Source organism: Salmo salar, chromosome 04, assembly GCF_965601325.2.
Source record: "Salmo salar chromosome 04, fSalSal1, whole genome shotgun sequence".
Classification (NCBI taxonomy): domain Eukaryota; kingdom Metazoa; phylum Chordata; class Actinopteri; order Salmoniformes; family Salmonidae; genus Salmo; species Salmo salar.
Genome location: NC_138294.1, coordinates 80301589 through 80328140, shown reverse-complemented (window position 1 = coordinate 80328140; position 26552 = coordinate 80301589). Strand labels below are relative to the sequence as shown.

At 43.2% G+C, this 26552-nt stretch overlaps 1 protein-coding gene across 6 annotated transcripts in view; it reads left to right on the top strand.

Annotated features, from left to right (window-relative positions):
- Nucleotides 1-26552, top strand: part of acsl6 (acyl-CoA synthetase long chain family member 6) — a 98688-nt gene that overhangs the window by 53333 nt on the left and 18803 nt on the right. The window contains exons 1-7 of one of the 6 annotated variants that reach the window (XM_014198009.3): nt 3045-3432; nt 4316-4375; nt 15455-15675; nt 19727-19844; nt 24552-24616; nt 25218-25319; nt 25588-25687. In XM_014198009.3, the coding sequence (XP_014053484.2) occupies nt 15472-15675; nt 19727-19844; nt 24552-24616; nt 25218-25319; nt 25588-25687 (589 nt within the window). In that variant the 5' untranslated portion in view covers nt 3045-3432; nt 4316-4375; nt 15455-15471. Of the gene's footprint in view, nt 1-3043; nt 3433-4315; nt 4376-14619; nt 14858-15454; nt 15676-19726; nt 19845-24551; nt 24617-25217; nt 25320-25587; nt 25688-26552 lie in introns of those variants that run through there. The other 5 variants (XM_014198006.3, XM_045717343.2, XM_014198011.3 and 2 more) reach the window with 5 other exon arrangements.

Below are 26552 nucleotides of genomic sequence, written 5' to 3'. Positions count from 1 at the left end.
AAAACAACTACTTAAGTATGATCTCCAATTAGAGATAACGATGACCAGCTGCCTCTAATTGGAGATCATCCCCCCCCCCCAAAAAAACATAGAAATACAGAAACAAGAACATGACAACATAGAAAATCTTAACGTTAAACACTTTGAAATTTGATGTTTGGAACAACCTCGAAATTTGAAGTCTGAGAAACATGGATGAATGTCTTATTCTGACGTGAGACTATGAGAGCTGGTAGCTTTTAACAGCTGCTCTGCAACAGTTCTCCACCTCTGTTTCTGTCTACCCCTCCACCATGGCCACCCCCCACCCCCCAGTGATCAGTGAGATAAGAGGGCCTCAAGATGATATAGATAACCTGACATTCTTTATGGCATGGAAGATGGGGGAGGAGGAGGGGTTAATGTGTGGGAGGATGTTTACATGTGGAACTTTGAAAATCCCATGAACAGAACAAGCAGCTGGGGGAAAAGAGGCATGTTGTTCCTGTGCAGTACAAGTTTCACTCTGTTAACACGTATCTCCATATGTGTGTGTTGTGTCCTCAAACTTCCCTTTCTGCATCTAGGGACATTGCAATCATGCAATGAAATCCCTCTTGTCTGTCAGGTAACTGCTCTGTAAGCAACTCTTGCATGGCCTTCATTGATTCCCCCTTCATGTAGTGTGTGCATCCCAAATTCCTTATATAATGCACTACTTTCTACCAGAGCCCTATGAACATTTGATCAAAAGTAGTGCACTACTTTCTACCAGAGCCCTATAGACATTTGATCAAAAGTAGTGCACTATAAAGGAAATCGGGTACCATTTGGGATGCAATCAGTATCCATTCACCAGTGTGATCTGGTTGCCTGCCTTTGTTTAGCATGTTTAAAGTGGCCATGTTTGTATTTTCTGCGGCGGGAGGAGAAGAAGTGTGTGGCTGGTGGCACGACAGAACATGACAGATGGGTGGTCCTGACCATGACCCACTTGATACCACAATAGGGCAATTACGCCTCCCTTCCATGGCTCCCTCCCCGGCTCCCTCAGGAGACTTCCTCCAACAAGTTTCTTAGGTTGCTCAAAATGTGTTCTCTCAAAACATACAATGGGTACAATGAATGAATGACATTTTATTTTCGTGTCAAATCACCAATTGGCAACCCATCCCTTATGGGATTAATTGACACATAAACAAACATTACAATAATTCCCTATGGTAATTAAATGATAATTATTCTTCCAGCATTCTCTGCATTGCGCATCACATAAAGAGTGAAAAAATATATAGAATTATTATTTTTAAATACATCAATACATAATAGTATATAAGGTTATCCAAACAATAATTACATCCCTAGAGCAAGTGTAGGCTAGGCCTACTGAAAATGGTGTCGAAATGAACCAGTTGTATAAAAGAGACTACAGTGCCTTAAAATGTATGGTGTGATATAGTCTATGTATGACAAGCCAAGAAGTAGAAATGTATCTCTGTGTGCGGTCCTATCAAATGGTCACACACATTTGACGTTGCAGCAGCCGTAATCTCATTCCCAGACACTTCAGTCCAAATGCACGAAGAGTGTCGGACCAACGCGTCCAATTTGGCTTTCGTTAGCAGAGAGCCGGGAGAAACTCCAGGTGCGGCATTGGTTTAATCGACTTAATCTGCCAAACAATCATCTCCCACAAGCTATTCCCCCTAACCCTCCTCCATGCACTAATGACGCGTTCATGTGCAAGTCGAAACAAGGAAACTCTGAAATTTTTGACTTGCCGCGTTCAACCAGTTAGCAGGTCGGAAATGTAGGAGTTACTTAGTTCCGACTAGCACGTGAACGCGCTAGCACACAACAAGAACAGAGCCACGCCTTACAGTTGTGTGATTCGCTTAAATTAAATGATGACGAATACTTGACTCAGTAGGTCACTCTTATAGAATTATATGGTCACTCCCACTAAAGAAAGATTTGAATGGCAGATATCCCAGGTTCATATGCCCGTGCGAAGGGCCGGTTTTAACCTTTTGGTGGCCCTAAACAAGATTTTGTTGCGGCCCCCCCACCTTGCGTGCAAAACATTTTAGTGGCCCCCGTCTTGATGGCGGAGTGAAAAAAAATATGTGTTAATTTCCTGTAAATTCTACACATGTTGCCTTGGGGCATAGACTAAATGTTGCCGTTTTAAAGCAAGTTATCTGCAATTCTACACATTTTGCCATGGGTCAGAGAGAAAATTTTCAAATTGTATAACTCATTTCATGCCATGACTCTCATTTTGCCATGGGGCAGAGAGAAAAAAATGCAGTTTGACTGACATAGCAAGAGGAAAACTGCTGATGCACAACCAAATGTATAAATTGCACCTTGTGTATTCTACTATTCAGTAGAACAGTAAATTGAGACCCGACTGAGTTAGGGGCCCAAGCCGACCGCCTATGTCTCTTAGGCCATGGCTGTGGCAATAGCCTATGGATGAGGTTACAGCAGCAGCAGCAGAAGGGATGGGCTCTCCCCTTGCTGTGTAGGATGATTTTTCAAGGTGATGTTAATTCAGGGGTAGTGTCATGTCACGTGACAAGTGTATCTCCAACCCATCTCACTCTTGGGGAATTGTGAATTAGCAGGACCCAAACATATTCCCCAAGCAAATTTACTGAAATGTACCTAGTAAACCCAACTCTAGAATCCGCTATAACTTGCATAGCCTACTGTAGCCTAGGTGATATACCTCCCGATAATAAAATGCCGATATGTAGTCTACAGCTATTTCAGGACAGAGACGACACAGAACTATTATCAGACATCATCGTGAACATGATCTAAATCTAATAGCCTCATCATGTACAAAAATCAAACATCAATTTGGTCTGTTAATGCATGTATACACAGCACCTATGCTGTCGTGCATGTTGGTAATATAAATGTATTCGTGTAGTGAATAAGAAAGAAAGAAAAGATATAGAGCCGCTATAACAGCCTACCGCTATAGTGCACGTCACCCCTACAATTATCTCTGCATAACCTTGCTACTCGCGCATCTCCCCTCTGACGCAGGCTAAACCCTTTAATTTCAGTGGGTAGGCCGTTACGAAGGGCAGCCTATAGACTACCTAGAGGTTAAATAAAATATAAAGTCCAGGAGGAATTGTATTCGTTCATATTTGAGGAGGCATTTTTCTTATCTTCTCGTGTGCAGCTATACTTATTTCTGCTCTCCAAGGCAAATAGCCTACTGTAACCGGTTGGACGTTGCAAGCTGTATTGACTGTCTCGCAGTAGCCTAGTATTACTCGTTGGTTCTCATAATCTCCCAGATTGCCGGGTAGTACTGCAGTCGATGCAGCAGTTGTAGGCTATTGCGCCGGGCTGTGTGCTGCGACAGCAGACTCAATGAGAAAGGAATGCTTGCCTTCGTTCTGATCTCTGGGTCTATCTGGATTATATTAGGTGAGTTTCATATATTTGCATTCATTATGTTCACCATAGAATAGCAGGTGCCATGTATTGCATGGGCGCAGCCTCTCTGAAATTGTGAGACAGGTTATTGATTTACAATTCATATAGGATAAATACTTTTTACGAGAGCAGTTTCCATATTTAGAATAGCCTATAGAGTGGCCTGTATGATATGAATACATTTTCTGGATACAGTTTTTCGCGTCCGGCCTACAAGGAATGCCTCTTGGAAAGGTTAGCTTTATGTGCATACCTGCCGGCCTGACAGGGTGTGCGCCGTTATAATGTAACCTATTTGATTAACTACTTTTAATAATAGGCTACACCAGTTTTTGGGACATCTTCACAGAATAACGATTGTATTCTAAGCCGGCCTTGCAATTACAGGCATATGGCATGACATGGGCAAGATCATAGCATACCATAACGCCAAAAATCTGCGCATACGACAAATGGGTCAGTACATTCTTTTCTTCAATTAGGCCTAGATATTATTTGGTGTTTTTAATGAATTATACATATTTACGGTAGCCTATTTTGTATACGAAGTTATTCCACATGGCATGCTTCAAAATGAAAAAGTATTGTCGGCAGGTTAAGGTCATGTGCAATAGAGTACGCTATCTCTGCGTAATGAAAACGCTCATCTCTCAACAACTTAGCAACTGCATGTTGCCTATCAGTGACTCAATGACTGATGCTAGCATGCGTCGTCGTAAATGTAAGCAATTATCAGACAGTCAGACAGATATACATAGAACAACAAAATATTGTATATTTTGCAATCCATAATTGAATGTAGGATATGTCTTTATTGCGACGTGTTACAGTGGTTGCCGATGAATGTTTGCTTCTAAATCTACCCCTGCCATAGTGTGACGTACACCTTCACGCGCTGAAGCGGGCTTGTCTGATTGGAAGGAGCTGTTCAATGGTGAGGGTCCTGAAACACTGCATCCAGTCCGAGCATATTTAGCGCTCTCTGGAGTAACGGTCTGTAAAACAGTTTTATAGCGCCAGTCAGGGGCATGGGGAAAAATGTGACCATTTTAAAATACATTTGGGCATATACTCAACATATCAGCATGTTTGATCTATAGTAACCTCGTGCCCAAAATTTAAAGTAGCCTAGCCTAAGGCCAGGACTTCTGTTGCGTTCTCAACGTTTACTTTACAGCCATTGTACGCTGTCAAATGCTACTCCTCGGCATGCATAATGCATTGTTTTAACATCTGAGGTACTACACAGGTAAACCTATTCTTTTTCCCCTCTCAATAATTTACAGGATAAGACACATGCTCCACTCATCACAGACTGAGAAAGCATATGTGCTTCTCAGTTGAAACGTTTTGCCAAAATTCTGTATTTTCTGAACATTGTAGGCTGCATTTCTCAATCAGCTTACCTTTTAAGTCATCATGGAACCTTTCTAGGCTGTATGAAGTAATAATACAGGCCTACCAGTGGTAGTTAAGTGTTGTCTCTGTAATTTAAGAACATTGCATTTGAAGAGTGTACATATTATCAAGCTCTGTGCAGTAGGCTATGCTACTACTATATACATGAGGTGTTCATTTACATTATAAACTGGGTGGTTCTAGCTCTGAATGCTGATTGGCTGACAGCCATGTTATGTCAGACCTATAAAATCGGTATGAGCAAACATTTATTTTTACTGCTCTAATTAAGTTGGTAAACAGTTTATAATAGCAATAAGGCACTTCAGGGGTTTATGGTATATTGCCAATATACCACGCCTAAGGGCTGTATCTAGGCATTCTGCGTTGCATTGTGCATAAGAACAGCCTTTAGCTGTGGTATATTGGCAATATACTGGCAATATACCACAACCCCTCGGGCCTTATTGCTTAATTAACAGGTTCATATTTATGTAACCTCATTCCATTTTTAAAGAGGAGAAATTATATGCCTACTTCTCATATAATCCATCACATATATATTGGACTGCATTGACCAAACGGAAAGTACTGAACAAAGGTTACGTCCTCTCCTGATTCATCACATGCTTTACTGGGTTTCATTAGATCACTCTTAAAAAGCATTGCCTGACATCCCCATCCTGTTTGTTTGTATGTGGGTGCGTTTGTCTGTAGATGTGTTCATGTACTCAGTACTGTAGTATACAGTCTGTAAAACGACATGTGTGATTTTCTGTAGGAAGGGAGGCACTCTGGGTTTAGGGAGGGGGAAGGAGGATGGGGGAGAGAGCGAGAGAAGCTGCAGCGTCTGCTGAGGGTGGTGTGATACGGTGGCCAACCAGGCACAAACTAGGCCAAACGCGTTTCTCCTTTATCCCCTCGCTGTCCTCGCTGAGTGTAATCTCCCAGCAGTGGGGGTGGGGGGTGGGGTAGTAGTAATCACAGGTTTGCAGAAGGCAATGCGAAATATGATAGACTGATGGGTTTCAGTGCTCCTTTAAGTGTTCACCACGAGAAGCTAGTGTGCCCTGTTTCCTTATTAGTGCTGCTACTTTTCCTCCTCGTGTGGCATGGAAGGTGTGGATGTGCGCAACATGCATACAATGGGTTTAAAGTGGTTGTGAATTTGCAGAGGAGAGAGAGAGAGAGAGAGAGAGAGAGAGAGAGAGAGAGAGAGAGAGAGAGAGAGAGAGAGAGAGAGAGAGAGAGCTCTAACAGGCCTTAATCTCATGGCAGCAGAGGCTTATTGCTGGGTACTCTCTGCAGATGAGGAGAGGGGGCGGGACTCAGGCCAAGTGTGCATGGTGTGTTTCTCCCCCTTGATTTAAGCCTCTCAGGTCAGCCCTACACCTTCCATTCACAACCCCTGAGCTACCGGTAGGGTACATGAACAGTAACCAAGGATACAGTGGGCCTAGCTATATTTCTTTTGTTTATTTATTGAGTAAATATTTTTCTTGAAACTGCATTGTTGGTTAAGGGCATGTAAAGTAAGCATTTCACAGTAAGGTCTACACCTGTTGTATTCGGCTCATGTGACAAATACAAATTGATTTCAAAAGGAAAGAAGCAGTACATGTATGGAAAATTCACTAAATGGACTCTACACTGTAAACCCGGATAAGTTCTGGCTACTCAAACGTTTTGAGGAAACCAATTACCCAAAAACAATGTGTTGTTAAACTTAAATTGCTGAATTGAGTTGTACTAATTTGGTATGAGTAATACTAATACAATTTATTTTTGTAAGATATTGGAGCCAGGCCTCCAATCATTTCCCAGTATCCCTTTTCGATTGAACTGTAGAGTTACCAGCCATGAGTGTATTTTTTTTGTGACAGAGACATGGTTGTTAAATTCATTGAATTTCAGTTATGTGGCCTTCAAGTGAGCTCCTAGGCAAATGTTATCGATATAATTGAAGCATTACATATATCATAAGGCCTTATACAATCGACTGAAACTCATAGTTTACAGCCCACATCAGGCCTGTAAGTAGGGTTCAAAATTCCACCAACTTTCCCAAAAACATTTCCAGGAATTTTCCGACCAGGATTTCTGAAAAACCTGGAAAATCGACCAGAATTTTGCACCCCTAACTGTAAATCCCATTATGCTGGCTTGCAAAGTGATGTGTAATTCCTATTGGACTTGTTAGGCTATCCGATAGTTTAAATTTGTATTCACCCACAACCTGCATTGATGACTGCCAGGGTTAAGAAGAGTGGGAGGAAACTACCTAAGCCATTTAAACTGGAACAACCATTTCAGTAACGGGTGCAAAAATTCAATGATTGGATTAGTTTAGAAAAAATATATTTATCTTTGTGTAGCATAACATTTATTCAATCAATCACTCCATGTACATGCAGAAACACAGATATCAAAAACACCTGCAGTAGAGCATGCTTAGAAAAAAGCTAATTTGTTATATCTTTTAAAAAAAAATGTTGGTGTGACTTATCATTTAGTTTTGAGTCAGTACCACCTACACCTTTTAAGTAATAATGACTTTTAATTGATTTTGAGTACAACTTACTATAAGTATTTGAATTAAAAAAGCCTTGGGGTTTACAGTGTATCTGCTGCATTAGGGTGGGAATTAAATAAAGGAAAGTAATGTATATCTCGCTGTCTGTGTACCCCTCCAGCCACATAGATCTTGAGCTCACTGTGTCCCTAATGACACAAATAAGGCTGGGTAAGGCGACTTCTGTGATTGGTCCATCTGATCAAGGTCGTTATTGTTGAGGATGATGCTGAGCAGCTCTTCAGCTGCCCTGTGCCCAGTACAGTAGTACTCTTCCTGGGATAAATATAGCTGGCTCTGACCTGTCAGTGATCCTCCAGTAGCTTAGTGTAAGGCTGGGTTACTATAGGACAAAGTGCAGAGAACAGACATTCCCTATTGGATGAGAGGATAGGCTAACCATCTAACCCTGATACAGATACACTCTGGCGATAGGCTAATGACTATGATGGGCTGCCATCATTAAGGGGAAGGGTCTACAACTGTTAGCCCCCTTGTTTACATCCAAGCTTTCTTACTCTCCAACTGGGGGACATGACTTCCTCAAAGGTTGATTGGGTATTTTATTTTTGTATCCTACCTGGACAACCTTTTTGCCTGTCCTAGTCTCAGGTTGATATGGCTCCTCAGATAGCCTCAGTCGGTCACAATGGGACAGGTATCGTAGCCTCACACAGGTTATGTTGTGTTACCGCTTAGTGCTCAGAAGGCATCCATCAACTCTGAGGTGGGGCAGTCTGGGACACATCACATTATGCTACCCTGTTTCAGTGGAAAGGTTCAGTCAACAGTTACATGAAAATCTTTCTCTAATATACTATTACTCTAATATACTAAAGTCTCTCCCAAGATTTTGTGAATGTTTTCCATTGCATACGCATTGTTACAGGGCTGCTACAATGTGATGACTAATGTGGTGACTCTACATGACATTGTAACAAGGCCGTAAGTAGACATGTAGTTACATCACCAATCCATATCCGTGTGATTCATTCTGTCCTAGCCTGTTTGTCAGTGCTGTTTCATGTTCAGTATGTTAGTGAACTCAATGGCCATTGTAACAACTGTTAAACAAGCACTTTGAACAGCAGGTTGACTGGTGTTTGTGTTGAGGTGGGTAGACTTCCCCAGACCAGAGCTTTTAATGGCTCTACCTTGAAATCAATACCCTCAATAGTGTCAGCTAGTTTGGTGTCATTAGAATGAATAATACATTGACACTCGGACAATGAAGCACAATGTGATCCTCTGAGATGGACCAGGATGCCCGTGTTGTTCAATCATGTACCCATTCTTCAGGCTAGCATGTTCTATTCAACTAGCCTAGGACTAGCCTATATCTACATGTACCTTAGCAGTAGAGTTTGAAATTTCCCTCTGCTCTATTGTTACCACAGATGCTAAGATATGTACTGTAAGCTTTGCAGAGCAACAGGAAGGGAACGTATGGCATGTGTGTCTCTGATTGCCCATTCAATGAAAGCAAATGTGTGACCTACTGTGTATTCCCTTTATGCTTCCCATGTTCTTCCCCCTCTGCCATGTTACTCACGCCTCACATCCTACCAGCCACCACATAGCCTGTAGTCCTGCTGCCACATGTAGCCTACAGCTACCACGCACACAAGCACGCACATGCTGACTTTCATTCATATCTCCCAGGCTACTACAGAGCGTCTCCTCCGCCACACACGTTTACAGTAACACACACAATCTCATGCATTCACATGCACAACATGCAGTCATGTGCACAGGCTCTGTCTGTCTGTCTGTCTGTGCTGTCTGTCTGTCTGTCTGTCTGTCTGTCTGTCTGTCTGTCTGTCTGTCTGTCTGTCTGTCTGTCTGTCTGTCTGGTATCAGCAGGCATCCCCTTGGTGACGGTGTGGCCAGGCATGCTTATCGGGGACTGTTGTAACCCAGAAATCACACCAGCATGTATGAACTCAATGTGTGTTCCAAATGGCACCCTATTCCCTATATAGTTCACTACTTTTGAACAGAGCCCTATAGGCCCTGGTCAAAAGTGGTGGGAAATTAAAGGCAATAGGATGCCATTTGGGACCAGGAGGAGTCTCCCTGCCAGGGTCTGTATAGCCGTGTCATTGGGTTATGTAGCAAAGGAGCAATATATACAGTGCATTCGGAAAGTATTCAGACGCCTTATTCTAAAATTGATGAAAGACTTTTTCCTCCTCATCAATCTACACACAATACCCCATAATGAGAAAACAGAAATAGTTTTTTTTATTTTTGCAAATGTATTAAAAATAAAAAACTATCACATTTACATAAGTATTCAGACCCTTTACTCAGTACTTTGCTAAAGCACCTTTGGCAGCGATTACAGCCTCAAGTCTTCTTGGGTATGACGCTACAAGCTTGGGACACCTGTATTTTGGGGAGTTTCTCCCAATCTTCTCTGCAAATCCTCTCAAGCTCTGTCGGGTTGGATGGGGAGCATCACTGCACAGCTATTTTCAGGTCTCTCCAAAGGTGTTTGATCGGGTTCAAGTCCGTGCTCTGGTTGGCCACTCAAGGACATTCAGAGACTTGTCCTGAGCTCTCTGGAGCAGGTTTTCATCAATGATCTCTCTGTACTTTGCTCCGTTTATCTTTCCCTCGATCCTGACTAGTCTCCAAGTCCCTGCCGCTGAATAACATCCCCACAGCGTGATGCTGCCACTACCATGCTGCACGGTAGGGGTGCCAGGTTTCCTCCAGATGTGACGCTTGGCATTCATGCCAAAGAGTTCAATCTTGGTTTCATCAGACCAGAGAATCTTGTTTCTCATGGTCTGAGAGTCCATTAGGTGCCTTTTGGCAAACTCCAAGCGGGCTGTCATGTGCCTTTTACTGAGGAGTGACTTCCGTCTGGCCACTCTACCATAACGGCCTGATTGGTTGAGTGCTGCAGAGATGGTTGTTCTTTTGGAAGGTTCTCCCATCTCCACAGAGGAACTCTGGAGCTTTTTAAGAGTGACCATCGGGTTCTTGGTTACCTCCTTGACCAAGTTCCTTCGCCCCTGATTGCTGAGTTTGGCCGGGCGGTTAACTCTAGGACGAGTCTTGGTGGTTCCAAACTTCTTCCATTTAAGAATGATGGAGGCCACCGTGTTCTTGGGGACATTCAATGCTGCAGATTTTTTTATACCTTCCCAAGATCTGTGCAATCCTGTCTCGGAGCTCTATGGACAATTCCTTTGACCTGATGGCTTGGTTTTTGCTCTGACATGCACTGTCAACTGTGGGACCTTTTATAGACAGGTGTGGGCCTTTCCAAATAATGTCCAATCAATTAAATTTACTACAGGTGGACTCCAATCAAGTTGTAGAAACATCTCAAGGATTATAAATGGAAACAGGATGCACCTGAGCTCAATTTTGAGTTTCATAGCAAAGGTTCTGAATACTTATGCCAGTGTGATATTTCTGTGGTCTTTTGTTAAAAAAATGTCTGAAAACCTGTTTTCGCTTTGTCATTATGGGATATTGTGTGTAGAATTAATTTAATCCATTTTAGAACAGGGCTGTAACGTAGCAAAATATAGAAAAAAATCTACGGTTCTGGATACTTTCCTAAGGCACTGTATTACAGCAAGACTGATGTTTTCCTCTATAAGAACACAACTTAACCCCAATGGGCATTGACAGACACTCTGGAAAAAGGAAGCTGTGGCTAGGTCACATGACACCACCATCCCGCTGTGACAATAGATTCACACACCATGTTTTAGATCTGTTTGACTTGTACATGCTCTCCTGGCAGGGTAGCCATGTAAATAATGTGTATCAATGGGCTGTGTGTGTGTGTGTGTGTGTGTGTGTGTGTGTGTGTGTGTGTGTGTGTGTGTGTGTGTGTGTGTGTGTGTGTGTGTGTGTGTGTGTGTGTGTGTGTGTGTGTGTGTGTGTGTGTGTGTGTGTGTGTGTGTGTGTGTGTGTGTGTGTGATGGCCAGTGTAGCTCTGCTCTTTGATCTCTCTGGCAGTGTAATTCACCCTCATCAAGGCTGAAAAAGGCTGAGATGGATATCGGACAGAGTCCACTGCCTGCCACCTCTGGGCGTCAACGTCTGGTCTAATGGACAGCAACACTCTTAGCTACTGAACTTCTAGGCTTATATGATAATAATACTCTGAAACAAGGAAGGTGAGGATGATATAGCCATAGAAATAATAATTAATTGAATGGACTTGGAAGCTCAAACCCTGGCAATTGACTTGAATGGAGACACCCTTTCTATTAATTCTTATTTCTATGAGTATAGCATTGTGGAAATCAGTTTGTGTAAAGCAGTGTTTCCCAAACTTTTTATAGTCCCGTACCCCTTCAAACATTCAACCTCCAGCTGCGTACCCCCTTTAGCACCAGGGTCTGCGTACTCTCAAATGTTGTTTTTTTGCCATCGTTGTAAGCCTGCCACACACACTATACTATACATTTCTTACATTTTTAAATGTTCAGGAGAAAATTCCAGGACCACAGAGCTGAGTAACTAAAACTATTTCTACCATGACCTGTTCTAAGTTTTGGTACTGTTAGAAGAGAATGAGACCGTAATTGATATTTATTTACTGACCTGACTAAAAAAGAACAGAGATAAAATGGCATTTTACCCAATATGGCCTTAAAAATCTGTGTTTAAGCCTACGCAAGGTCAATGACGATCAGCCAACAGCGCTGTAGAGATCACAATGATGTGTTAGACGTTTCTGATTTGTAATGATCCTGAGGGCTGCATGATACACTGAATCAAGTGCTCTCAGGGTAGTGGTTGAGGCCTGCATATATATAACAGCTGTCACGGCGGTTGAAAGGAGAGGACCAAGGTGCAGCGTGGTGAGCGTACATATTCTTTTTATTTGAAAAGACGCCGAACAAAACAATAAACACAACCCAACAAACCGTGAAGCTAAAGGCTATGTGCCATAAACAAAGTCAACTTCCCACAACACAAGGAGGGAAAAGGGCTACCTAAGTATGGTTCCCAATCAGAGACAACGATAGACAGCTGTCCCTGATTGAGAACCATACCCGGCCAAAACAGAAAATAAAGAACATAGAAAAAGGAACATAGAATGCGCACCCTAGTCACACCCTGGCCAACCCAAAATAGAGAATAAAAAACCTCTCTATGGCCAGGGCGTGATAACAGCACTAAAATATAAAACCGCCAGTAATGTACATCGTACCAACTCCTTCCTGGCCTCCAAAGAAAAACAAGCCTTATGCCGGTAATAAAAACCTATTTTCAGCATGAGCTTCCTTATCAAGTTCTCTACATACACAGTGAAGCTCAGCTTATCATCAACCCAAACACCAAAATATTTGTACACTTTAACTTGCTCTATAGTATGTCCAGCCAATGTAGCAATGACATGATTAGTAACATGCCTGGCATTTGAAAATACTATGCATTTTGTTTTACCCGAATTGACAACCAGCTTTAAATCATACAGATTCTGTTGTATGCTGTTAAATGCTCTTTGGGCATTTTCAAAAGCTAAAGATAAACTACTACCACTTGAATAAAGAACAGTATCATCTGCATAAAAGTGAACATCTGCTGTTTCAATAAGATCCCCAATGTTGTTGATATACAAAATGAACAACAGTGGGCCCAAAATAGAACCTTGTGGAACAGCTGAGCACACCTCTATGGACTCAGATTTACAACCATCCGCCATTCCACATTCTGTACGATTTGATAGGTAATTTATAAACCAATCTAGAGCATGACCAGTAATTCCACAACATTTTAACCTTTGCACTAACACAGCATGGTCCACAGTGTCAAAAGCCTTCGACAAATCAATAAAGACAGACACACAATGTAACTTCTTATCAAGAGCACATGTTGGAACATTGCTGCTGTGACTTGCTTCCATTCAGCGACAAGAGCATTAGTGAGGTCGGGCACTGATGTTGGGCGATTAGGCCTGGCTTGCAGTTGGCGTTCCAATTCATCCCAAAGGTGTTCAATGGGGTTGAGGTCAGGGCTCTGTGCAGACCAGTCAAGTTCTTCCACACCGATCTCGACAAACCGTTTCTGTATGGATTTCGTTTTGTGCACGGGGGAATTGTCATGCTGAAACAGGAAAGGACCTTCCCCAAACTGTTGCCACAAAGTTGGAAGCACAGAATTGTCTAGAATGTCATTGTATGCTGTAGTGTTAAGATTTCCCTTCACTGGAACTAAGGGGCCTATGTCAAACTATGAAAACCAGCCCCAGACCGTTATTCCTCCTCCACCAAACATTACAGTTGGCACTATACATTGGGGCAGGTAGCGTTCCCCTGGCATCCACCAAACCTAGATTAGCCCGTCGGCTTGCCAGATGGTGAAGCGTGATTCATCACTCCAGAGAACGGGTTTCCACTGCTCCAGTCCAATGGTGGCGAGCTTTACACCACTCCAGCCAATGCTTGGCATTGCGCATGGTGATCTTAGGCTTGTGTGCGGCCATGGAAACCATTTTCATGAAGCTCCTGAAGAACAGTTCTTGTGCTGACGTTGCTTCCAATGGCATTTTGGAACTCGGTAGTAAGTATTGCAACCGAGGACATGCGATTTTTACGTGCTTCAGCACTCGGTGGTCCCGTTCTGTGAGCATGTATGGCCAACCACTTCGCGGCTGAGCCGTTGTTGCTCCTAGACTTTTCCACTTCACAATAACAGCACTTACAGTTGACATTGACTTGATGGAAAGGTGGCATCCTATGACGGTGCCACGTTGAATGTCACTGAGCTCTTCAGTAAGGCCATTCTACTGCAAATGTTTGTCTATGGAGATTGCAAGGCTGTGTGCTCGATTTTATACACCTGTCAGCAACGGGTGTGGCTGAAATGACCGAATCCACTAATTTGAAGAGGTGTCCACATACGTGTGTGTGTATATATATATAGTGTACTGTAGTTAAAACACTCATACGTGTGTGTATATATATATATAGTGTACTGTAGTTAAAACACTCATACGTGTGTGTGTGTATATATATATATATATATATATAGTGTACTGTAGTTAAAACACTCATATGTATCAGTTTTGACAGAAGAGGAAGTGTTGCCTGTTCTCTTTTGGTAGATGAGGGGTTTCACATGGTGGCTGCTGTAACTGTCATTGCTGCGGTCTATTTCTGCTGCATAGTGAACCAAGAACAACAAGGAAATGAATCTGATTGGCGGTGCGGTGTTGTTATGTGTGACTCGCACAGCTAAGGATGGGAGAAAGAAATTCAGCATTTAAACCGTCCACCAACCTACCACACTGAATGATGTATATTACACATCATGGGCTGGGCTTCAGGCTTGATTGTATAGTTTTATACTGTATTTGCATTAGGCTTTTCTAAGTTTATCTCTTGACTTCTAAAGCTGCACGGTACAATACATTCTTTATATAGTAAAGATCTACTGTGTTATGGGATCAAGCTAAAGCCTTATTCTGTAAGTCATTTTTTTTTTTACATAACCCTGCATCTCTCCCTCTCTCCCTCCCCCTCACTCTCCCTCCCCCTTCTCCATCCCTCTCTTTCTCTCCCTCTCTCTCCCTCCCCCTCTCTCTCTCCCTCCCCCTCTCTCCCTTCTCCATCCCTCTCTTTCTCTCCCGCTCCCTTCTCCATCCCTCTCTTTCTCTCCCTCTCTCTCTCTCTCCCTCCCCCTCTCTCTCCCTCCCCCTCTCTCTCTCCCTCCCCCTTCTCCATCCCTCTCTTTCTCTCCCTCTCTCTCCCCTCTCTCTCTCCCTCCCCCTTCTCCATCCCTCTCTTTCTCTCCCTCTCCCTCTCCCTCCCCCTCTCTCTCTCCCTCCCCCTCCCCCTCTCTCTCCCTCCCTCTCTTCCCTTCTATCTCTCTCCCCCTCTCTCTCCCTCCCTCTCTTCCCTTCTCTATCTCTCTCCCCCTCTCTTTCCCTCCCTCTCTCTCCCTCCCTCCCTCCCCCCTCTATCTCTCTTCCCTCACTTTCCCTCCCTCTCTTTCCCTCCCCCTCTCTTTCTCTCCCCTCCCCCCCCTCACCATCTCCTCCCCCCTCCTGCTATCCCACTCCAGAGCTGAGTTCCACCCTGATGGAGAGGATGCAGACCCAGGAGCTGCAGAGCAGTCTACAGCTGCCAGAGCTGGATGAGTTAAACCAGTTCTTCCGCTCCCTGCCCATCTCCACGCTGGTGGGCATCGGTGCCCTGACTGCCGTGCTGGCCTACTGGCTGGCCACACGGCCACGTGCCATCTCTCCTCCCTGCAATCTCCAACACCAGTCTGAAGAAGTGGCGGTAAGCCAACGAATCACGATACAATACTCCACCTGGATCTGTATTCGCAAAGTGTCTCAGAAAAACAGTGCTGATCTAGGATCAGGGTGGGCCTGATCCTAGAACAGCACTTTCTGAGATGGTTTGGGGCCGATTCAGACTTAGAAATGTATGCCTTTCCAACACACTTCTCAGTATTTGGTTGCGTAACAGGCTCTTTAGGTGTGGCTACCTTGCACGCTCTGAATACATTTAATTTAACTGCTGAAACCCCTGCCACTTGCAGGCCAACAGATTTCCTTGTGGAGTTGTCATTCGATAGGGTTTTCAGTACATTTAGCTTAACCCATCCCTTTAAATACGATGTACCTTTTAGTTTCAATTTTGTCCACAGACTTATTCAAATATATGGAGAGAACGGGTTCAGAATATCAGGAATCAATGAAAGAAAGCTATTTAAATACACACATTCGTCTCCATTTCAGCACCAGTTGGTAGATTTAAAAATATCAAATCAAATCAAATGTATTTATATAGCCCTTCTTACATCAGCTGATATATCAAAGTGCTGTACAGAAACCCAGCCTAAAACCCCAAACAGCAAGCAATGCAGGTGTAGAAGCACGGTGGCTAGGAAAAACTCCCTAGAAAGGCCAAAACCTAGGAAGAAACCTAGAGAGGAACCAGGCTATGAGGGGGGTCCAGTCCTCTTCTGGCTGTGCCGGGTGGAGATTAAAACAGAACATGGCCAGGATGTTCAAATGTTCAGAAATGACCAGCATGGTCAAATAATAGTAATCACAGTGAACAAGTCAGGGTTCCATAGCCGCAGGTAGAACAGTTGAAACTGGAGCAGCAGCACAGCCAGGTGAACTGGGGACAACAAGGAGTCATCATGCCAGCTAGTCCTGAGGCATGGTTCTAGGGCTCAGGTTCTCTGATAGAGAGAAATAAAAAGAGAATTAGAGAGAGCATACTTATATTCACACAGGATACTGGATAAGACAGGAGAAATACTCCAGATATAACAGACTGACCCTAGCCCCCCGACACAATCTACTGCAGCATAAATACTGGAGGCTGAGACAGGAGGGGTCAGGAGACACTGTGGCCCTGTCCGATGATACCCCCGGACAGGGCCAAACAGGCAGGATTTAACCCCACCCACTTTGCCAAAGCACATCCCCTACACCACCAGAGGGATTACTTCAACCACCAACTGAGACAAGGCCGAGTATAGCCCACAAAGATCTCCTCCACGGCACAACCCATCGGGGGCGCCAACCCAGACAGGAAGACCACATCAGTGACTCAACCCACTCAAGTGACGCACCCCTCCTAGGGACGGCATGGAAGAGGACCAGTAAGCCAGTGACTCAGCCCCTGTAATAGGGTTAGAGGCAGAGAATCCCAGTGGAGAGAGGGGAACTGGCCAGGCAGAGACAGCAAGGACGGTTCGTTGCTCCAGAGCCTTTCCGTTCACCTTCACACTCCTGGGCCAGACTACACTCAATCATAGGACCTACTGAAGAGATGCGTCTTCAGTAAAGACTTAAAGGTTGAGACCGAGTCTGCGTCTCTCACAGGCAGACCATTCCATAAAAATGGAGCTCTATAGGAGAAAGCCCTGCCTCCAGGTGTTTGCTTAGAAATTCTAGGGACAATTAGGAGGCCTGCGTCTTGTGACCGTAGCGTACGTGTAGGTATGTACGGCAGGACCAAATCGGAAAGATAGGTAGGAGCAAGCCCATGTAATGCTTTGTAGGTCAGCAGTAAAACCTTGAAATCAGCCCTTGCCTTAACAGGAAGCCAGTGTAGGGAGGCTAGCACTGGAGTAATATGATCCAATTTTTTGGTTCTAGTCAGGATTCTAGCAGCCGTATTTAGCACTAACTGAAGTTTATTTAGTGCTTTATCTGGGTAGCCGGAAAGTAGAGCATTGCAGTAGTCCAACCTAGAAGTAACAAAAGCATGGATTAATGTCAGATTTTTGCAATGTTATGTAAATGGAAAAAAGCTGTCCTTGAAACAGTCTTGATATGTTCGTCAAAAGAGAGATCAGGGTCCAGAGTAACGCCGAGGTCCTTCACAGTTTTATTTGAGACGACTGTACAACCATGAAGATTAATTGTCAGATTCAACAGAAGATCTCTTTGTTTCTTGGGACCTAGAACAAGCATCTCTGTTTTGTCCGAGTTTAAAAGTCGAAAGTTTGCAGCCATCCACTTCCTTATGTCTGAAACACAGGCTTCCAGCGAGTGCAATTTTGGGGCTTCACCATGTTTTATTGAAATGTACAGCTGTGTGTCATCCGCATAGCAGTGAAAGTTAACATTATGTTTTCGAATGACATCCCCAAGAGGTAAAATATATAGTGAAAACAATAGTGGTCCTAAAACGGAACTTTGAGGAACACCAAAATGTACAGTTGATTTGTCAGAGGACAAACCATTCACAGAGACAAACTGATATCTTTCTGACAGATAAGATCTAAACCAGGCCAGAACTTGTCCGTGTAGACCAATTTGGGTTTCCATTCTCTCCAAAAGAAAATACTCTGATCTTGTAGGTTATTTAGGTTTAGGAAAGTATTTATGAATCATAAGAAACAGATTTGGAGAGCCTTTACGCACGAAAGAAAGAAAACGGGGGTTTGATTCATTCTGAAAAAAGGAATTGCATTTAATTTACGCCCGCTTGACTCAGGCACATCCTCAAACCAGCCCAGTTTCAGTTGGCAAATCAGAATTTTCAGAATTTGTCATATGAAACCCTTTTCATTGCAGGGAGTCTCCCTGTAGTTTTACATTAACTGAAGACGCATGCTCGCAAACGCACGCACACACGCACACGCACGCACACACAGTTTTCAGGTACAGTTTCAGCTCCACTGCTTCCTTTTCTTTAGCAATTTCCTTCTTGCTTTGAGTAGCTCTCATACTGAGTAACTCTCATGCACATGCCCAGTTGCCACAAACCATAATGGCCTCTTTACTCAATTTGTCAGGAGAGGAATGGAAGGTATTTAAACCCCCTAGAGTCAATCTAAGTAACAATAATAAATAAATAAATCCCCAGCAAAATCTGTCAGCCGATTTCACACTTCTGTATCTGCGGTGAATAGTGTCAGAGCTAGAACGGTGTTTGTCAGACCAAGAAACATCCCAAAATTCTGTAGCGTTCAAACGGTTTGACCAACTATTATGACCACTATATGGAAAGGGGAGACTTTCACCAACATGATGGTGTTCTCCATTTTTCTCTACGACCCCCACAAGTATCACGGGACTTGTCTGAAGGTAACTAATACTGGTTGAAAGAAATTACTGGAAAATATGAAGGTAGTTTTGTGCCTACCCAAAAGGGGTTAAATATGTGTAAAAAAAAAATATATATATATATATAGATATTTATTTCCTGGGCTTTCTCAAATCTCATAGAAAAAGGGCAAACACTTCAAAACCTTGTTTCTTATGATACATGTATGAATGTGTTATTCAATGCGTTTCTCTTGGCTATATTAGTAAAGGCTAAATTAAATGTTTTATCAAATCATTTTGTATATATTTTTATACCTAAAAGGGTCCTACAATTCTAAATCAAATAGCTAAATGATCCATAGTATAACCATCTTAAAACAATTCAAATGTCAGCTTATAACCCCCCCCCCCCAATGGCTTAGACTTTTAAGAATTAACAAGCCTTGTTCATTTAACTTTATGGCTAGCAACTGTTTCAGTCTAAAATGAATTTATAAACAATCATAGACTGACTTAGGTGTCAGCAACCACTCCGGCTTCAATCAGAATTAGGCCTAAAGACAGATTTTCGAAATGTAAACCAATTTCTCTTTCTGCCCTGAGGCTTCAGTACTGTACCTGTTGAAGCATCTATAAAACCTGCCAATTTGCATAATAACAATAATAATAATTGTTCCCATAGCTTAGAGAATAAGGATTTGGATTTCTAATATATATTTGGACTACATCCAGAAATAGCCATGTTGTTACTTTGGTGTGTGTATCCTAGCCTCACTGTCTGTGTCTATCTCCTCATGTCTGTCTGTCTCTAGCATGAAGATGGGGGTCGCAGGTCCATGCTGGGGGACAGCCCAAATAATCTGCTGACACACTACCACGAGGATGCCAAAACCATGTATGAGGTGTTCCAGAGAGGCCTCCACATAGCCGGTGTGTATACACACACACACACAAGCACACACACACACACACAAGCACACACACACACAGGCACTGTGGTCTGAAAAAGTGCTGGTGCAATGTCTGTGTGGTCTGTCTGGTGAGGGGATAAAGTACTATCTAGATTACCATGGCTACTGAGAGCATTGGAAGTAGCATCTGAGGTGAAGCCTAAAGTCAGACTGCAGACAGACTACACTGTGTATACAGTACCAGTCAGAAGTTTGGACACACCTACTCATTCAAGGGTTTTTCTTTATTTTGACTATTTTCTATACTGTAGAATAATAGTGAAGACATCAAAACTATGAAATAACACATATGGAATCATGTAGTAACCAAAAAATGGATTCTTCATAGTAACCACCCTTTGCCGTGATGACATCTTTGCACACTCTTGGCATTTTCTCAACCAACTTCATGAGGTAGTCACCTGGAATGCATTTCAATTAACAGGTGTGCCTTGTTAAAGTTAATTTGTGGAATTTCTTTCCTTCTTAATGCGTTTGAGCCAATCAGTTGTGTTGTGACAAGGTAGGGGTGGTATACAGAAGACATCCCTATTTGGTAAAAGACCAAGTCCATATTATGGAAGAACAGCTCAAATAAGCAAAGAGAAACAACAGTCCATCATTACTTCAAGACATGAAGGTCAGTCAATACGGAACATTTCAAGAACTTTGAAAGTTTCTTCAAGTGCAGTCGCAAAAAACATCAAGCGCTATGATGAAACTGGCTCTCATGAGGACTGCCACGGGAATGGAAGACCCAGAGTTACCTCTGCTGCAGAGGATAAGTTCATTAGAGTTACCAGCCTCAGAAATTGCAGTCCAAATTAATGCTTCACAGAGTTCAAGTAACAGACACATCTCAACATCAACTGTTCAGAGGAGAATCAGGCCTTCATGGTCAAATTGCTGCAAAGAAACCACTACCAAAGAACACCAATAAGAAGAGACTTGCTTTGGCTAAGAAACACGAGCAATGGACATTAGACGGGTGGAAATCTGTCCTTTGGTCTGATGAGTACACATTTGAGATGTTTGGTTCCAACCTCGTGTCTTTGTGAGAAGCAGAGTAGGTGAATGGATGATCTCCGCATGTGTGGTTCCCACCGTGAAGCATGGAGGAGGAGGTGTGATGGTGTGGGTTCAGTATATACAGTAGGACATACTGAAAAGCACTTACACATACTGTGTTTGATTTCTTTCAGAGAGTCATGGAGTTGGAGGCTAACCAGACCCCACATTAAATAATTTATGTAGATGAGGCAGGGTTTAACCTGGCAAAAACACATCGCCCGGGAAGAAACGTCATCGGGAAAAGGGCCACCGTTGATGTGCCGGGTCAGAGAGGAGCAAATATCACAATGTGTGCTGCAATCTCGAGTTCTGGTTTGGTCCTGCAGAAATGCCAGATTGGTCTCTACAACACCGAGCGCCTTCTTTTGTGTTTAGATGACCTCCACCAACAACTGGTGCCAGAAGCAGAAAGGGAGGAAACATGAGGACATTTGTGATTGTATGGGACAATGTAGCATTACACCATTCACATGCAATCACAAACTGGTTTGCAGCCCATCCAAGAATGGTTTCCCTTTTCCTCCCTCCCTACTCACCTTTCCTCAACCCCATTGAGAATTTTTTTTCTGCCTGAAAGTGTATGATCATCGGCCACATGACCAAATGTCCGTCCTGGATGCAATGGATGGCGGCTGCAGAGACATCTCAGCTGAAGACTGCCAGGGGTGGATAAGACATGCCAAGCGTTTCTATCCGTGGTGTGTAGCGAGAGACGACATAGGATGTGATGTGGACGAGAACATGTGGCCAAATACTGAAGATCGTATAGATTAGAACAGGACTGTGCATTTTTGTGTTTTTTCCCTTCTGTGCCTTTTTTTACTGTAATTGTGTTTTATTTTTACACATTTGGAACCAAATGCCATGTATGTTGGATTTTTTGATGATCACAATTTCATGTTGCTAATAAAGCTTTTACTGCAGCAATTCTGTCACTTACTATTTCTTTCTACTCTACATTCTATAAAGTAAAGATTACTCATTCACTTTTAGATTCTATGTTGCCAAAAAGGCACACATTCAACACTGAACCAAAAAATGTAGAGTGGTTTACAGTAAAAAAAAAACTGAATTATAAAAAACGGTGTATTTCATATTGTCTATTGTATGCAGGTAGAACTGAAACATGAAAAGTACGTTTTTGTAATGCCATCAACTGTTAGTATTTTGAAAGTCGTTGTGCTGTGATTGACTATATGTTCCTCTTGGATAGAAAACATGTCCTAGTGTTTTGACAGAATGATTAGATATTGTGTTGGGTTTGTCGTGTTTTGATAGAGTTAGTGTATGTAAAGAAAGTTTTTTTGCATTTTGAAATGCAGAGCTGGTATTTAATGAACAAAATGTGGTTTTGAGCAGAACATGTACTATTTGGCAAATTGTGTGATGTAGGTGTGTTGCTGTGTTAAGAGTTTAGAAAAAGTACAGGTAAACGCTTTAATAGCCGAGCAGTTAGTCACTAACTGTGACTAGCTGACTGACTAGCTGACTGACTGACTAGCTGACTAACTGACTGACTGACTAGCTGACTGACTGACTAGCTGACTGACTGACTAGCTGACTGACTGACTGACTGACTGACTGACTAGCTGACTGACTTGCTGATTGACTAGCTGACTGACTGACTAGCTGACTGACTAGCTGACTAACTGACTAACTGACTAGCTGACTGACTGACTAGCTGACTGACTAGCTGACTGACTAGCTGACTAACTGACTGACTAGCTGACTAACTGACTGACTGACTGACTAGCTGACTGACTGACTAGCTGACTGACTAACTGACTAGCTGACTAGCTGACTGACTGACTGACTGACTAGCCGACTAGCTGACTGACTAGCTGACTAGCTGACTGACTGACTAGCTGACTAACTGACTGACTGACTAGCTGACTGACTGACTAGCTGACTGACTGACTGACTGACTAGCTGACTGACTTGCTGACTGACTAGCTGACTGACTGACTGACTGACTAGCTGACTGACTTGCTGATTGACTAGCTGACTGACTGACTAGCTGACTGAGTAGCTGACTGACTAGCTGACTGACTACCTGACTGACTAGCTGACTGACTAGCTGACTGACTGACTTGCTGATTGACTAGCTGACTGACTAGCTGATTGACTAGCTGACTAACTGACTGACTGACTGACTGACTGACTGACTTGCTGATTGACTAGCTGACTGACTGACTAGCTGACTGACTAGCTGATTGATTAGCTGACTAACTGACTGACTAGCTGACTAACTGACTGACTAGCTGACTAGCTGACTGACTGACTGACTGACTGACTGACTGTAACTGACTGACTAGCTGACTGACTGACTGACTAGCTGACTAGCTGACTGACTAGCTGACTGACTAGCTGACTAGCTGACTGACTGACTGATTAACTGACAAGCTGACTAACTGACTGACTGACTGACTAGCTGATTGACTAGCTGACTAGCTGACTGACTAGCTGACTAGCTGACTGACTAGCTGACTAGCTGACTGACTGACTGACTGACTGACTGATTAACTGACTAGCTGACTAACTGACTGACTGGCTGACTGACTAGCTGACTAGCTGACTGACTAGCTGACTGACTGACTGATTAACTGACTAGCTGACTAACTGACTGACTGACTAGCTGACTAGCTGACTGACTAGCTGACTAGCTGACTCACTGACTGACTAGCTGACTGACTAACTGACTGACTGACTGACTAGCTGACTGACTGACTGACTGACTAGCTGACTAGCTGACTGACTAGCTGACTAGCTGACTGACTGACTGACTGACTGATTAACTGACTAGCTGACTAACTGACTGACTGACTAGCTGACTAGCTGACTGAGTAGCTGACTAGCTGACTGACTGACTGACTAGCTGACTGACTAACTGAATGACTGACTGACTAGCTGACTGACTGACTGACTGACTAACTGACTGACTGATTAACTGACTAGCTAACTGACTGACTGATTAACTGACTAGCTGACTAACTGACTAGCTGACTAACTGACTTGCTGATTGACTAGCTGACTGACTGACTGACTAGCTGACTAACTGACTGATTAACTGACTAGCTGACTAAGTGACTCACTGACTGATTAACTGACTAGCTGACTAACTGACTCACTGACTGATTAACTGACTAACTGACTCACTGACTGATTAACTGACTAGCTGACTAGCTGACTAACTGACTAGCTGACTAACTGACTTGCTGATTGACTAGCTGACTGACTGACTAGCTGACTAACTGACTCACTGACTGATTAACTGACTAGCTGACTAATTGACTCACTGACTGATTAACTGACTAGCTGACTAATTGACTAGCTGACTAACTGACTTGCTGATTGACTAGCTGACTAATTAAATATAGTTACATTTACATATTAGTCATTTAGCAGATGGTCTTATAACTGACTAACTGACTGATTCCAACATAATGCTGAGGAGCAGTTGTAGTTAGCAGCCAGTAAAAAGACTGCTAAAGAGGAATCGATAGAGGAACAGAGACTGTACATGCATGGTCACGATGAGTGTCAGTCATGTGATGCTTTGGGGGTTTCTGTGTTTTTGTAAATTCACTGACTCGTCCTGTTGTTGTATTGTCTCTAGGTGATGGACCTTGCTTAGGCTCCCGGCTACCCGACAAGCCTTACAAGTGGCTGTCCTATAAAGAGGTAAGCACAGAGTAGAACTACCTCTGTGCAGAACACTGCATATTGCACAAGAGCAATCTATAGCTCTGCACATAGTGCACAAGAGCAATCTATAGCTCTGCATGTAACTCAGTCCTTGTGGTTTGTATTACACTTGGATGTGTCATGTGGTTGATCAACAGATGCTCAGTTTACAGTACCCCCTACGTCTGCTGCTTCTAAAACATCTGTAGCAACACAGAGTTGTATTTCAAGTTGATTTACATTAAAGCTTTCTGTACCACTGCACTGAACTACTGGACTTTTTAACACACATTTATTAATGGGTTATGGCTCCCACACAAAACCGGAGGGATTTATTTTCAGCATTCTATTCATGGTATTTTCTCTTCAATGTTACTGAGAGGGATTTATTTAGGAAGCTTGTAAACACTTCAGCGTTGGAATGCTGCAGCTGGAAGGATTCTGGAGTTACAAAAACACTCCTCTCCAATATTTGATCTATGACATCATGACAATTGAGGAGAGCATAGCGCAAACAAGATTGTTTTTTATTTTTTATACTGGCATATTTCTTGCTTCAAAATACGCTCAGCTGCTGCCCATTCATTTCCACTTCCAGGTCACAACCCGGGCGGAGTACTTGGGGTCGGGGCTGCTGAGCCAGGGCTGCACGCCGAGCCCAGATCAGTTCATCGGAGTGTTTGCACAGAACAGGCCAGAGGTGAGGTCATCGTCAAAGCTAGACATTATGTGTGTCTCAAATGGCACCCTATTCCCTACATAGTGCACTACTTTTGACCAGACCCCTATTAAAAGAAGTGCACTATATAGGGAATAGGGTGCCATTTGGGACAAGACACTGATTCACAAATGTTCTGACATGATATAAAGGTTAACAGCTCCAACTCCCTTTGTAGAGGCTTTTTTTTATTGCTCTTTATGGCAACGGTGCCCTGGCCTCCTTTTGACCTGTCTGTCTCTAATTGCAGTGGATCATTTCGGAGCTGGCCTGCTACACCTACTCTATGGTGGTGGTGCCTCTGTATGACACACTAGGGCCTGATGCCATACGCTACATCATCAACACTGGTAAGACTAGCAGATTTCAGATTTCTGGGTCCCAAATGGCACCCTATTCACCTCTATGGGTCTTGGTCAAATGTAATGCACGACATAGGTACTAGGGATCCATTTGGGACAGAGCCTTACAGTAATTGTACTGCTGGCATTAGCGGTGGTTAAAATCACAGGGGAAGCCAATCCAGAACAAAAAGCCATATTACAACCTATGTGTTGTGATAATTGCGTTGTTTTCTCATATGCCTTGCCACTGTGATATATAGGCCTAAGGCAGAGACAGTAAGAACACACAGTGGCAGAATAAATTGAACCACACCTTTGTTTCATCACAAAACCGGAGAGCAACCTCTTCCCGGTGAAGTTCACAAAGCATATTGCATGTAACAAACAGTTACATGACCTACAGCATGATAAGTTAATGTTCCCCACGTTTTCTGACTACTAAACAACTATTGATTTAGTTACCGCAAGTCTTGAAGAAAACAGAATCTGCTTCCACCATTCCAGAACCATTTCAACTTCAACATTTCAACATTATCTAATCACCTCTGCTTAGTCTAATATAGTGACAACTAAAAGATATCAAAAACTATTTAGTCCAATAAACATAAGCTAAATATGATGTGGCTGTCCATGGTGCTGATTTCTGCGTGTGTGTGTGTGTGTGTGTGTGTGTGTGTGTGTGTGTGTGTGTGTGTGTGTGTGTGTGTGTGTGCGTGCGTGTGTGTGTGTGTGTGCGTGCGTGTGTGCGTGCGTGCGTGCGTGCGTGCGTGCGTGTGTGTGTGCAAATAGAAAAAACATGTTGACTCACCCTACTTGTAGAGAAACGCCAATGCCATCCTCTTCTTTCATGTTGCCTAAACGGTCTATGACT